The sequence below is a fragment of the Protopterus annectens genome, chromosome 9.part0 (assembly GCF_019279795.1).
Source record: "Protopterus annectens isolate FY-2018-M chromosome 9.part0, PAN1.0, whole genome shotgun sequence".
Lineage (NCBI taxonomy): Eukaryota > Metazoa > Chordata > Ceratodontiformes > Protopteridae > Protopterus > Protopterus annectens.
The window spans coordinates 1,910,235,268-1,910,250,617 of record NC_056743.1 but is presented as its reverse complement, the minus strand read 5'-3'; the positions used below and the strand labels follow the sequence as shown (position 1 = coordinate 1,910,250,617).

General features: G+C 43.1%; 1 protein-coding gene across 4 annotated transcripts in view; it reads left to right on the top strand.

The window, feature by feature from the left end:
- Nucleotides 1-10,099, top strand: part of TRIP10 (thyroid hormone receptor interactor 10) — a 1,409,323-nt gene extending 1,399,224 nt beyond the window's left edge. For 2 of the 4 annotated variants that reach the window (XM_044084721.1, XM_044084722.1), the window contains one exon: nucleotides 346-10,099. In XM_044084721.1, coding sequence (XP_043940656.1) covers nucleotides 346-500 — 155 coding nt within the window. In that variant the 3' untranslated portion in view covers nucleotides 501-10,099. The remainder of the gene's footprint in view (nucleotides 1-345) is intronic. The other 2 variants (XR_006366390.1, XR_006366389.1) reach the window with 2 other exon arrangements.
- The last annotated feature ends 5,251 nt before the right edge of the window (nucleotides 10,100-15,350 follow it).

The window sequence follows — 15,350 nt, the reverse complement described above, 5'->3', positions numbered from 1 at the left end:
TCCTCCAGGTTGGTGAGGTGGTAGCTGGAGATGGATTTCCTCCAGGGTGGTGAGCTAACAGCTGTTGATGGCTTTCGAGTTGACATTTCTGGATAAGTTTACTAGGGTGGTGTGCTTGACAGTTCTTACAGATGGCTTTGTACCATGTTATTGAATGGAAAGTTAGATAGCATTGTATCAGGATAGGAGTTGTAGATACCTTTACTGTTAGGGTGGTCAGCTGGCAGACACGGATAGCTCTGTACCTGACTGTTGAGCTGGCAGTCCTAGATAACATTGTACCTAGATGGTGAGCTAAGATGTATGGATTGTTTTCTGCTACTTAACCTTGCTTTCTTCTTTCAGGCTCAAGTGAAGGAACGATGTCCATGACTGAAGGAGAAAAACTTGATGTTGTTGAAGAAGACAAAGGTGATGGATGGACAAGAGTTCGACGGAGTAAAGGGGAAGAGGGCTATGTGCCCACAACCTACATTAAAATCACTTTGGACAGACACTAGTAGAACAAGAAGTGATGGAATGTTTGCTGAGAAGTCTTGCCATAATGTAAATCAGGACTTGAAATGACGAAATACAGACTAGAAGGTGTGGAAGTAAAGCTCCAGTGATAGGCATGAACAACCTGTTTTTTCTTCCTGTCACAATGCACGTCTGCAGTAAAACAGGTCCTGTGCTACATGGCCCATAGACCCTGTCGTGCTTCAGTGGGAGTTAAGCCATGCTCTGGATTTTGCACTGGAACTGTTATGGCAAGACAGAACTTAAGACAGTGATTGTATTTTTTTCACTAAAGTATTGACTATATTTTAAGTAATGCAAAACATTTGGTGTCTAATGAAAATAACAGACTGCACCACAGAAAGGTCAGACACTCCATAAAGAAATCTCTGCTTATCATTTATACGCACCATTTCCGCATCACCGCAGTTTTGTTGCCGGGTGCTTTAGCTGTGCCATAATGTGTCTGTGGCTCTGCACAGCTTTAGTCTCACATCACTTTTTGAGAGACATTTCCTGATCCATTTTTGGAATTGCTAAGTTGTCAGTGTGTTGATGTTACACATAACAGCATTTGTACCATTAAGTGCTGCTAGAGGCAAATAGAAGAACCTTAGTCCAAGGAAATGTACATAAAACACCAGAAGTGGCGGGGGGGGGGGGGCAATTTGCTTTATTTGTACTGATGCCTTTTGCTTGCACATTTATATCTGTTTTCACGTTACTTAGCCCAGCAGTATGAAAAAAATGTTTCGGCACACAGCGAAAATCTTGTTTGTAGTAATATGCTGTCTTTCCCAGCAGGATTTTTAAAACGTGTAATGCACCTGTCTTCAGGTGACTGTTGCTGACCAGTACCTTCTCCAGCCACTGTGCTGGTGAATGTTTCACACTATGTTCCTGTTTACATCAAGTGCTGAAAATGAGTGCATCTTCCCTTGCAGGAGTCTGTATGTGTCAGCCCAGATGTAAGTGTCGAATTTATTACAGGCTTTTTTATGTCACAATACCCTTGGTTACCAGTGTGAATGGCAGCATTCTGCTTCCGGTGTGGGTTTACTTCATTTTCCAGCAACCATCAGCACTTCAGAACCTTAGTGTTAGTGCAGAGGTTTTACCTCCCCCCATTCTCCACTGCACCCCCTACTGGCAGACAGTTATAGTTGCATGTCTGCCGTAAGAATGGGGAAACAAAACCGTTGTCATTACTTTGAATATGTGGGCAATTATCACCCTGAAGCAGTGCTTTAAAGACCTTTATTTAAAAAAAAAAAAAAACATTCTGAGTGGATGGAAACGGTGACTCTTAACTCCTGCCTGACAGGAAACACCTGGTTGTACTATGTATACATCTGAAAAACTGTCGTGAATGCCCACAGGGTAGTAGTAACTGCAAGTTTTTGATATTTCAGAACGAATTGCTGCCTCATGGCTTTTTAGACATGTGCACCAAGCTTTACACCACAGGTTACTCTAGACCCCCATTGCTTCAGGAGTACTAGTTAAACCCTCATTCTAACGCACTGACATTCATAGCTTAGCCTTTATTTCTGGGACAGCAGTAACTACAGTAATTCTGAGGGTATTCTGGTAAACTCGTAAAAGAACTCTTTTATGGATAACGTCTTTTAAATGGCTGTTCCACTGTTGGTTTTTGTGTTACTTTTAGCTAAGCAACAGTTGTGGCTGTTCGGCAGGTGTATTTGTAGCTAAACACCGACTCTTGCAGTATTGCATCGATTAGAGCTTGACCTGTTCGGCAGGTGTATTTGTAGCTAAACAGCGACTCTTGCAGTATTGCATCGATTAGAGCTTGACTGTTCGGCAGGTGTATTTGTAGCTAAACAGCGACTCTTGCAGTATTGCATCGATTAGAGCTTGACCTGTTCGGCAGGTGTATTTGTAGCTAAATACCGACTCTTGCAGTATTGCATGGATTATAGCTTGACACACTCTCCACTGTCACCTCAAGAGTATTTGTAGCTTTGGGTCATTTAACTGTTTAGTCATATCACTAGTAACAGAGTCTGACAATAAATGAGTCCCAGAGCAGACACTGCTGGGGTGTAGCGCACAAATGCACCAGAATTAATAATGAGGAAGCACTCCAGTGATGGTAACCAGTGTTCATGTCACCTCTGATAGTGATCTGACCGGGGCACACTTCCCCTTACGGTCTCAGTGCAGTAATGACCAAAAACTATAGCAGCGATGATATAGATGGTGGGTGGTTGTTACATTGTTTCACTGACAGACTGTAAGGGATTGCATCCGTGTACTTTATCCAGTGATAATTTGAGTGATTTTTAACCAACACTAGTCCAGAATTGACTATAACTAACCTAAGAGCCGAGATCCTTGGTTAACCTGGCTTTCAGAAGATCCTTAGTAGGTGAGATCCTTGGTTAACATGGCTTTCAGAAGATCCTTAGTAGGTGAGATCCTTGGTTAACATGGCTTTCAGAAGATCCTTAGTAGGTGAGATCCTTGGTTAACATGGCTTTCAGAAGATCCTTAGTAGGTATTACACTTCTTTATAGCACTTTGTTAAAAAGGTAACCAAAACCTTCAAGGGGCCACCACATTTCATTGTAATAATGTATTCTCTTGAAGCAGTTGTTACTCCTTTGGGTTGATTACCCCTTTTTTATTAACTTTGCACTGCAGTGAGGTATGTTAAATGCATTTTTGTATGACGCTGGTTGGAAAATTAATTGTCACTAGTGTTGAGTAAGTTGCTGCAGTCTTTCCAGTGGTATTTCATGGATTCTGACGGAAGAGCAGTACAAGTAATTAATGGGCAAGTTGTAACTGAACGACTTGTGATGGCTGAATTGCCAACTCAGATGCTACAGAATTTTTTATATTACATTTTGAGGTTATGAAAGGACTGAACATAGTACATAGGAACTCCTTATGTGCCTTCCATTTGCGCAGATTTTAGGAGATTGCATTTTGACTTCTAGGAGTAAAAATTACTAAGTTGTAATGGGTATCCGCTAGTATTTAGTACCTGGACTTTGCACATCTTCGAACTACTAAGACTGCAGATTTGGTCATACCACCTGACCTGCTCGTGGTGGTGTGACACTTACCTTATTCAGGGTACCTGGACAAGGTTCAGCGTACCTCACCTTCTCAGTACCTGAATAAGGAAAATACTGTCCTCTACACCTGCCATTTCACTGGTCAGGTAACTGGGTCTTCTATAATGTGTTTGGACACTCCAGCAAACATGACATTTTTGGTTGTGTGCTGATCCTTATCACTTTCTCGCATTTCTACAATATATTGCTGCAAATCATAACGTACATAAGTCGTCCTGAGAGAGGTAAATCCTGTAGGACAAGCCACAAAAACCACCAAGCTCGGCACTTGAAGAGAAGTGAAACCGTTTTAACAAACAGTTCGATAAGTCCTGTAGGAGCTCAGACAGTTATGCCATGCATCATTCCGAAGGAAGAAATTTGTGGTGATTAGTAGAAGAAATTTAGTTAACATGCAAGAACAGATGTCAGATGACTGTTGTAATGTGTGATGATGGAGTAAAATGGGGTGCACTGAGCTTTCCTGTCCCAAACCCATCAGGACTGTTTCTGGTTCTCTTGGGTAAGGTGTGGGTTTATCATCTGTCTTACTTGTGCTTCTGGGCTCTTGCCACAGCTTTGTCCCCATCCTGTGATACATAGAAAGTTGTTATGAATATTGCTCTCCAGTATTACTTCTACCATGATGTTCAGTATCCCTGTGACTGTTTGTTGAGTACTTCACATCCTTTCTCTTCTTACCCCATTTAAAAGTTAATCGGTGTTTTTGTTTTGTTGTAATCGGTGGTCCACATCTTGTTCTGTTTGCTCATGGAAGTAGCTGTCACCTTTGCTATCTGTTCCATGTGGAAGTGTGAAAGTTTGTATTGTTTATACTATTTCAGGGGAGCGCACATGTGAAGCACATTGTCCTTGTGTAGTTTTTATAATTTCAGTGTCCTGGTTTATATGGCTGCTACACGGCTTAAGGCACACAGTGTTCCGTGTGTCTTTTTACAAATCCTTTTCCCTGCAAATGCGTACACAGTACCATAGCATGCTGGCAGTCCTGGTGTGAGCTTGGTTACACTGTCAGCTGTATTTAGTGAGTGTTTGATTTGTTCCTTGTTTAGTTCTTGCCATTGTGTGTGTCCGTTTGACTCCTAACCATCACCTTTTTCTGTTTTCTTCCCTGGAGTGAATTGTTTTTTGTCAGTGTTATGTTTCAGACCAGTTTGGCACCCCTTTACTGATCTGAATGACTTCTTCAGTCCTTTGCCACAATTGTGTGTTGATGTTGTACAGGGACTTCCTCTCCCATGTCACTGAAGGATTAATTCATTGTTTCCTCTTATTGTTCTGCTGTGAGTAGTCATGGCTCTTAAACCTGTGTTCCCTATGTTATCCTGCTGTGGAATTTGCCTTGATAGCTATGTATGACCTGCCTGCCATGAGAGACCACATTTCTTGTGTAGCTCTCCCTGGTGGGTTCCTGCCTTTAGTCCTTTCAGGCTTTAAAGATGGATGACCACTAGAGTGGACAAGGCTGTGGAATGAAGCACTGCATTTAAAGCCACATGTTAGAGAAAGTATAGTTACTGCCCTCTGAACACTTATCATGCATGCAGGTGAATAGCTGAAAGTGTAGGGTTGTGGCTTTCATCATCTGTCAACATCGTGCCATGACATGTTCCTTCGATTCCACATTGTAGTGGTGTGTTGCTGAACCAAGGTCAGTGACATCACTGATGAAACTTTAGTCCTCTTCATGGTGGGCCTGCTTTGCTCTCTGTGCTTTTATTGATTCTTTGCATCTTTCTGCTGACCAGCTCTCTGTATGTTCCTTTCCTTAATTGGTGATTCCTCATCTTCAACATGATTTGCTGTCCTCGCCTTGTCAGTGTTATGCATGTGGTGTATATGAAAATGTCAAGTTCTAGGGTTTGGTATGTTTGTGCAAGTAAATGTGTATGGTGTCTGTGTGCTCCAGGGCACACGATGTCCAGCCATACTAGCTGAGCAGTAAAAAGTACCAGTGTTTCTTGTGGGGAAATTACTACTACTACTACTTAAGAGGCAGGGTTGGCTTAGGTTTATATTTAATGCTGTGTTCCCCATGTACTGCTTCAAACCTCCAGTCAGAACGCTTTTCCATTCCTGCTTGGGTTGTAAACTGTCCATACAAAATAACTGAATCTTGCATTTTCTTTTACCTTGAGACTTGAGTTTATTGAAAAGGTCTGTAGTGGGCCATTTCAATTGCATGGCCAAAGAAAAACTAAATAAAAGTTAGCTTGACTGTTCAAATTCCTTTATCTATTCGAGTAGTGAATAGTTAAGGCCTGCACAAAAGCCTAACTGCTACAGGCACCCATGCTACCATGTGACAGGATCACTAAATGTAGGAGTGGGCATACTTCCTTGCTGCAGATCCTGCCTTCCTGCCCTGCTTGGAGAACCCATGCTTTGAGCAGTTCCTTTAAGATGACCTGTGCCCGCAGGTGAAACTGTGATATGCCAGTCATCAGGATAATTGTTAGTGGAGTTATGATTTTATGCTTTAGGGATTCACAACTATTCCACTGACTTCATGTCAGTCACCTGCAAGGATGCTTGTCTTCTCACTCAAGAAATTTAGGAGCCTCTGTGTACAGATGTTTTTCATATGATAGCTGAGCTGTGTGAATGTGTGTGCCTCATACATGGGTCTGGCCCTGGGATATGAACATGTGTGTTTCAGGTTCTAATCCTGGGATTGTGAATATGTATGTTTTATACACATTGTCGCCCTGGGATGCAAGTATAGCCGCATCTCATAAACATGTTAAACCTGTGTGTGTGAGCATGTGTGTGCGTGTGTCTGTGCGGTTGTCTGTGTAGATATGTTATGTATTCCCTTCCCTGGAGAAAGAATGCATGTTGTGTGCATTTTGTTATCCCTGGTATGTGAATGAGTGTTTGTGTATATGGCTAGAGCTGCGATGTAAATGTCTACTTTTATATATTGTTAGGCATGTCATGTGAGCAATGCCATATGTCTGGATGCTGCTTTTGAATATATGTAGCCCAGTTGCCCGAGATTTGCTTATTGGAAAAGCATATTTGGTAACCTTGATTTCCTTAGCAGTTAACTTGCTGTGGCTTTTCAGAGGGTTATATAGTTGTGGGGTATATAGTTCTCATTAGACATCGGAACACTTGTCATAATATGGTGTTACCATCTTTATTGAAACAAATTCACATATTACCTGTATTCTTTTCTACATAATGTTGTTTTGCTGAAATGATGCAGTTTACATTAAATATTAGTAAAGTTATTTGTTCTGCATGAAAGGAATAAATGCACTAATATGGGACTATCTTTATTCCTCAGAATTGCGCCACCTCACAGATATTGTCGTATTCTGGTGCAGTAAAGCAGGCTGAGAATTTGTCATGTGCATTACTCTTTCTTCTGTCGTTGTATTCTGTGAACTCACCCTCGCTCAGACTTCTTAGGTTAACACCTGGAGAACAGCTTAACATTAGTACTGGGCAGGTGTGCAAGGTGTGATGCTACATTTGACAGCTGTGCCTTACAAAGCCAGATTCCCAAAGCAGGCATTTGATGGCGTTGCTGGTTACTGCTTCACAGCGTGTTTGTTGGGGGACACAAATGTGCATTTCGTTTCTGATGCTGCTCATGCTTGTATGCACTGGCCCTTCCTGCTTTTGACCTGTGCTTGTAACATGGCGTCAGTGTAGGAGAGAAGTGGGGGGTCAGTTTTAACCAACACAGACTAAGGTGGGCTGCCAGTGTAGTAGGTGCTTCTAGTTTGGCAAACTGTCTGTAGTCCATTGCCATAACCGAATGTAATCCGTGCATGGCATTCATATAGCAAAGCTAAAGAAATGACTGCAGAGTCGCATCTGAAAACATGGTCTGATGGTCCTGTTTCTATGGTAACATGGTTGCACATACATAGTGTTTACAAATGTGATTTTCAGCGTGTTGACAGACACTGCTGGAAAGTAATTAGACAATAGACAAATACTGCATAAACCACCAGTAGTGCCATGTCTAGGGTAGATACTCTTAATGTCATACATAACCTGTGAGTGTCATGTCTAGGGTAACTACTGTTAATGTCCTTTCTTGCATAACCTGTGTTAGTGTCGTGTCTAGGGTAAGTACTCTTAATGTCATTTCTTACATAAGTGCCATATCTATGGTAGTTTGGTAGCACCATTTCTAGGTAGTTTCTGTTAGTGCTATGTCTAGGGTACTTTCTTTTAGTACCATTTCTATGGTAGTTTGTGTTTAGTGCCATATTTAGGGTACTTTCTGTTAGCGTCTTTACTGTGGGATTTTCTGTTAATGCCATATCTAGGGTTGTTTCTGTTCTTAGTGCCATTTCTAGGGTAACTAGTTGTCATGGTCTTCACAGTTTGAAGTAGGTGTAATAACACCTGTTGTGGTCATGGTGGGGAGGACATAGAAACAAATAAGCACTGGGTAGTAACTGTTTATTGCAGCTGCTGTATGTTGTAACTATAGTAATGGATTGTTAAATTTGCTTGTTGTACCTCTGGGGTTTCTGTTGCAGTGATCATCACTGATTCATGGGTATTGTTACGCATGTTAGAGGTACTTTGCTTTTGAAGACATAGCCTTTATTAGTGAATCATTTTAGTCCGCCATCTTCAGTAGTACTCGTGCACAGGTGGAGCCTAGCACTGTCATTTTGTTTAACCATATTTATAACTTGCCACTGCCTGCCATTCCCTTAGTTCAGTGAGCAGGCCATTGCTTACCTTGGTTACACTAACAAGGCTTTGGTGACGCAGCTTATGCCGTGGCTTTTGGGTTTTGTTCTGTGTTCCATTTTTGTTGCTTTCCTTCTATTTCTGTTGGAAACTTCGAATGGGAATGTTTTTAGTTTGCTGCCATTGTCATAATGGAAAAAGTTTGCATTTCAGATGATATTGGCACTTCTGGTGGTGATGGTGTAGTTGTACCAGTGGGGAATTTCAGACACTTGTACTGTGGGTCATTAACAGTGCTACCTGTTCCAATGTACTGAGCGCAGCTCTTGTGGTAATGCTGTATTGTCACACTGCAGGATAACAGCTGTACCAGTTACATTATTAGCTACACAGGTGACATTATTAGCTGCACCACTATCGGACTGACATTTGGGTGGGTAACCATATTGCAAAAGTTATGCAGCAGAAGGTTTGCAACTACCGCAGTTCTACCTTACACACACATGCACGCACAAAGCACACACTTGTATATGTAACGTTGAGAGCTGTATAAGCCACTTGGGTTATTGTGACTTAAAACTGTATTGTAACTTTTTAATTAGGAGCTACACTCCAAAGTAACTGAACTGTAACAGCTGTATTCTCCGGAAACAGATTCACCTGACTTGTTCCAGGACACCATAACTGTAGAAGTTTCACCTGTGTTGTGTAACTGAGAACACCTGTGCTGTGCAAACTCCATAGGGCAGTTTTTAACTGAAACACCTTGTATTGCTCATGCACTTTACAACACAGGAAGGTTTCTGCATTTGTTGTGTTCCAAATGTAATTGCAATGAGATGTCTGTATTAGTCATGCCTGAGACTTAAGACTGTAATTTTCACACTCCAAGGCTAACTGCAATGAAACAACTATACTGATTCTCACGATGGAGAGGGCTGTAGTGGTCCCACTGGAGGAGGTATTGCAGAGAAGTCCCTGTACGAGTTGCACTTCGGGACTGAGCTATGCTTATTGCCCACCCCAGGGTAACTGTGGTGAAACGATTTCCTACTTGTCAATCACACTGTAAGGCAGCTACAGTAGAACCACTATTCTGTTCATATGTTCTGTTCCAAGAACTTTACCATTTCAGATGCTACTATGGCTGCAGTGAAATGGATTCTTCAGTCTTATACCCAATGGAAACAACTGTGCTTTGTCACGTTTGAATGATGACTTCAGAAAAAGCACTCGTTTGACAGTAAGAACTGCACTTGGTCACTACATGAAAATTGTAACGAATGAGGCAGCTGTTGTCCTGGAACTGTGGAGAACTCTGTACCCAAATGCAATGTATCCTGTTTCTAGTAGTTCTTTAATTCTTCTAGCAGCTGTTTTAACCAGGTGTATAATCCCCCTACAATACTGAATTTCATTTTAATTGTTTGTTATAAAACTTCCAATTGTTTGAAAATGTAGTTACTCCTAGAAGACAAAAATTGTATATCCCATTGAGAAAGGATCTAGTGCAAAGAGGACTGCTTCTGGAATTAACTCGTGTATTACTTGTGATATAAATGATGCCATAGGATGTTCACATTTAATATATATTTTAGCAGTTATGACCAGCCTATACTGTAGTACCACTATGACTTTACATTTTGTACTTTTACCTTGTATGTATTTAAGACTCTAATGGTGATGGTTATAGTTCTGTGGGTCTGCTGCTGAGCCTTTGTGGAAACAAGTGCCTTACACTTTATGTAAATAGTTCATTGCTGCCTCAAGGCCACTTTTAAAATTGTTATAAACATTATAATTTCATTATTAAATTGTTCTGGTTTTAATTTTTTTAAATTCTTGCGTCAGAAGGGTGTGAGAATGCAGATGTGGGGAGGTGTGGCTGTCGTATGTACTTGTGAGGAACGTTAGTTAAATTAGCAGATTTTATATTCGAGTCTTTCTCAGTGGAAGGGACTTGAATCACACAGCTGTTTCTTTAAGTTGGAACCCATCTCAGGGGATTGTCTTCATCATCTCAGGGGATTGTCTTCATCATTATGGAGCTGGATGACCAACAGTATGTGGAAAAGATGGACCCTGAAGAGCCAGATCTGGACCTGTCCAAATTAAACATGTTTCTGTCTGTCACAAAGTTCACACATGGGTGTTACAGTGGAATCTTTAGTGATCACAATCTCCCCATTTTTTACTGATCATCTCTGTGTTCGACCCTTGTCGCAGGCCTGTGGAGTGGTGCACAACCCTCACCAACCTCCAGGTGGTACTACCTTTTCTGAAGTAAACCTCTTCAGAGGTCCTGATTCGTTAATGTAATAGAGAGCCCATGTCTCTGTTCTGGAGGGCATGCACCTCTCAGTTGCTTTGTGTTCTAGCAGGTGTGCCCATCTCAGCTCCTTTGTGATGTCCTTCAAGGATGCATCTGCAGTCATAACATATGGGTTGTCCTGCCTCAGGCAGCCCTTCGGTCGGCTGGATTCCAAAGTCTGGGTCTGGCCTCGGCTGATGTCGCACTTTCCCCGACGTCAGAGCGTCAGGGGTATAAAAGCATCAGCCGACGCCATTTTCCCCAGTCTTTCTTGCTGCGCGGTGCCCGAAGCAGAAGCTGTTCGCAAGTGCCGGTCGGTCAGATCCAGAGATTTCAGCTACCGAAGACTTCGAAAAAAAGCTAAGTACCCTGTTGGGGACTCTTTCTTGCCTCAGCCGATGTCAGACAAAGTAAATTGTTTAACTTGTGGGAAACAAATACCTCATAAGGATTTCCATTCTTACTGCCTTCCTTGCTTAGGCCCAGACCACGACATATCGGCCTGTTTAGCCTGTGCCTCCTTCAACCGACGAACTCTTAGACGTTGGTCGGAGTTTGCAGAGGAATTTTTTTGGAGCCGATTTTGCTTATAAAATGCCGTCGGAGACTCCGACTTCGCATATGGTCAAAAAACGCAAGGAAAAGGACAGACACTCGCGGCCCGCGGTTTCGGCTGAAACCACGGCTAGGCCTACCGACAGAGTGTCTGTCCTCGACGATTCCTTCTTCCGAAACCATACTTCCGCCGAGGCCCGAGAGGCCCCGGCTGAGTCTGCTTCAGAACTACCTACCGAAGCTAGTGTTCAGGATTTGTCCGACACCATACCTTTGGACATTTCTACCCCTGCACGTGGGGCTGCTAGGCCCCCAGCTTCTATGTCCATTAAGGCCTTCTCTAGGGCTAAAGCTGCCAAACTTTCAAAAGCTTTGCCTGCCAAATCTACACCCCAGAGGCCTACCTCTAGTTCTCAGATCCTCAGCCTGGCTGAGGACCTTATTTCCTTAATTACGGGTTCACAACCTCACCCAGACAGGGCCTCTCAACCTCCTCCAGACAAAAGGCCCAGGACTGATCCCTCTGAACCCCACTCCTCAGATGATTCCACGGATGGATCTGAGTTGTCAGACCACCAGGAAGGGGCTTACTCGCCTTATGAGGATTCAGATGCGGAGGAATCTATCCCTTCGGCCTCCCCTCCTGAAGAGTTTTCCTTTGGGGAGACTTTACACTCCATGAGGGAACACTTTCAGTGGCAAGGTCAGGATTTCTCTGATTCTAGAAAAAGATTACGGACCTTTTTGCATTTGCCTCAGCATAGGCCCTTAGCTATACCTCCAGTTCTAAATATAATTGATGATGTGTACAATGATGTCAGTACAGCCCCTGATACTCTTCCTCCGGCCCCTGCCAAACCTGACAGATATTACAGGGTCCCGGATTCTCATTTCCATCTGTATAAAGCCCATTCTGCAGACCCAGAAACTGTTTCTCAAGGCCCTAAAGGGATTGCAGCCGCTACTGCCAAAAACCCCCTACCCTCTGATAGAGAGTCTAGAGCTTTAGAGAGATGGGGTAAGAAGGTGTATACATCTGCAACTCTTTCTGTCAGGGCATTAAACTGTCAATTCCATATGATACAGTACCAAGAGTATTTGTTAGATGAACTGAATAAGAAACTTTCTTCTCCTGAACCCCTAGACCATAAATCCCTTCAGGATTTGGTACATAACTCACAACAGGTTAGTAATCATTTTTTAAAATGTGGCTATGATGCACTGGAGGCTTCATTTAGATCAGCTATGACTGGGGCAGTTATTCATAGGCATGCCTGGCTGAAGGAGCAATCTTTGCCAGACCATGTCAAAGTTAAACTCCTCGATGCTCCAATGGAGAAACAAAATTTATTTGGCTCCCCTGCTCAGGAGATTCTAAAAAAGGTTGAAGAAAAAGCAAAATCTGTGCAAACAGTTAAAGATTTCCTGCAAGTTTAACCACCGAGATTCAGCAGAAACTGGCCTACAAAGAATTGGTCCTTTCCAGATTCGGACAGAGCCCAGAGAGGCAGGCACAGGCGCTCTAGAGGCAGAGGTCAATCGAAGGGCTCCTACAGAGGCCGTCAGTGGCAGCCTGCCAACCAGAGGAGTAGTGCAACAGCTACAACAACAACCACTACTACAGGACAGACTCAATGACTTGACTCTGATTCCGCCTACCAGGGATCAACTGGACGCACCCTTGGGCGGAAAGCTGGCTTTATTCTCAAAAAACTGGCATTATATTACAAAGGATACATGGGCATTGCAAATAATAGACAAAGGATACAGGTTTCACTTCCACACTTTGCCAAAAAGAAGTGGAATGCCAAACCTTCCACCAAATCAGAAGGCAGAGGCTTTAAAACAAATCAGCAATTTACTTCAGATGAAAGCTATAGAAAAGGTACCATGTTCAGAACAAGGCCAAGGATTTTACTCCAGACTATTCCTTGTACCAAGAAAAGAAAATCAATGGAGGCCTATTCTCGACCTGTCCGCGCTCAACACTTATCTCATTGTGCCAAAATTCAAAATGCTGACCCTACAGCAACTTCTTCCCATGTTGGGCAAGGAGTCTTGGCTGTTGACTCTAGATCTCAAGGAGGCATACCTGCACGTCCCTATCCGACCAAGTTGCAGAAGACACCTCAGATTTCTTGCAGGATCAGAGCATTATCAATTCTCAGCATTGCCCTTTGGCTTATCTACTGCACCCAGAGTATTCACGAAATGCCTGGCATCAGTAGTTGCACATTGCAGACTACAGGGAATTCAAATTTTCCATACCTGGACGACTGCCTAATACAAGCGGACAACAAGAAGAAACTGTTAAAGGACTTGGCCTATGCCATACACCTGTTACAGGTCTTGGGATACACAGTCAGCATCCAAAAGTCAAGACTAGTACCATCCCAAAGGATCACCTTCTTGGGTGCAGATCTGGACACAAACACCCAAATGGCCTTTCTCACAGAAGAAAAGCAAAAACAACTTCCAGATTACTTCATGATTTTGACAAGACAAACTCAGCTTACTGCAAGGAAAATCCTGCAGGCCCTGGGTTACATGGCATCCTGCATAATTCTAATCCCACATGCCAGACTGCATATGAGGAAATTACAATGGTACCTGAGGAGTGTATGGTCTCAACACAGTCACAGTTTAGAAACCATGATACCAATCATTCCATGCCTTCAAAAGGAATTCCTGTGGTGGGCTCAGGCCTGCCAGTCCAACAGAGGGTTGCCTTTCAACAAACCAAAAGCAAGGCAGACCATCACCACAGACGCCTCGGACCGAGGATGGGGAGCACACGTGGAGGACAAATGCATCCAAGGCCTATGGCCTCAAGGGCAGCTAAGCATGCACATAAACCAAAAGGAAATGCTGGCAGTGAGGCATGCAATCAAGGCATTCAAACCCTTCCTCCAACAAGGACATCTGTTAATAAGGACGGACAACACCACGGTCATGTGGTACATAAACAAACAGGGTGGCACACATTCTTACCCGCTATGCCGGATGGCTATGAATCTGTGGGATCTATGCCTGAATCTCAATATCCAACTACAGGCCCAATTCGTGCCAGGGAAAGAAAATGCACTGGCGGACAACCTAAGCAGAACTACTATGGATGCACACGAATGGATGCTGCACCCAGACATCTTCAAGCTCATAACAAAGACATGGGGAATGCCGGAGATAGACCTGTTCGCCTCCCCACTCAACCATCAACTGAAGACATTCTGCTCAAGGACATACCACCCACAAGCTTGGAGGGTGGACTCTCTCTCTTTCAGCTGGAAAGCCCTAACAGTATATGCCTTCCCACCTCTCCCATTGATGCACAAGGTTCTACTGAAAATCAGGGAGGAACAGCCAAGAGTGATACTAATAGCTCCGGACTGGCCAAGACAACACTGGTATCCACTATTGAGAAACATGTCTCAGGCAAAATCATGGCCTCTCCCCCTATGGCCTCTTCTTCTAACGCAGAACAATTTCAAGACCCTGCATCCCAACTTGAAAACATTGCAGCTAACTGCCTGGAAAATTCCTTAAATCCCAATCAAACTGTTTTATCTCGGAGGGTAAAGAACATTATCCTGGAGGCTCGCAGGCCTTCCACAAGGAAGACATATTCAGCTAAATGGAAGAGATTTCTTATTTGGAGCACATCAAAGGGCACAGATGTCACAGTGGCAAATCTAGCACATATCCTAGAATATTTAGCAGAATTGTTCCACAATGGCCTGTCCTATTCTTCCATTAAGATTCATGCTTCAGCAATTTCAGCAGAATACAATGTGGATCCACTTATCTTCTCACACCTTCTCATCAGACAATTTCTGAGAGGGATCAAAAATGTTAAACCTCCAATAAGACCTCCTCTACCTGCCTGGGATCTCAACTTTGTGCTGGAAAAACTGACACTACCTCCTTTTGAACCAGCAGCATCAGCGGATCTACAGTTTCTATCTTGGAAAACTGCAATCCTTCTGGCAATCACTTCAGCAAGAAGAGTATCTGAGTTACAAGCATTAATGGCAGTGCAGCCTTTTCTTATTTTCCACCAGGACAGAGTGTCACTAAGAACCAATCCTACTTTTATGCCAAAGGTGGTATCTAGGGTATCCTTGAACCAAGCTATTCACTTGCCTATGTTCTTCCCTAATCCACAGAACAAAGGGGAAAAACTTTTGCACACCCTGGATATACACAGACAACTACGC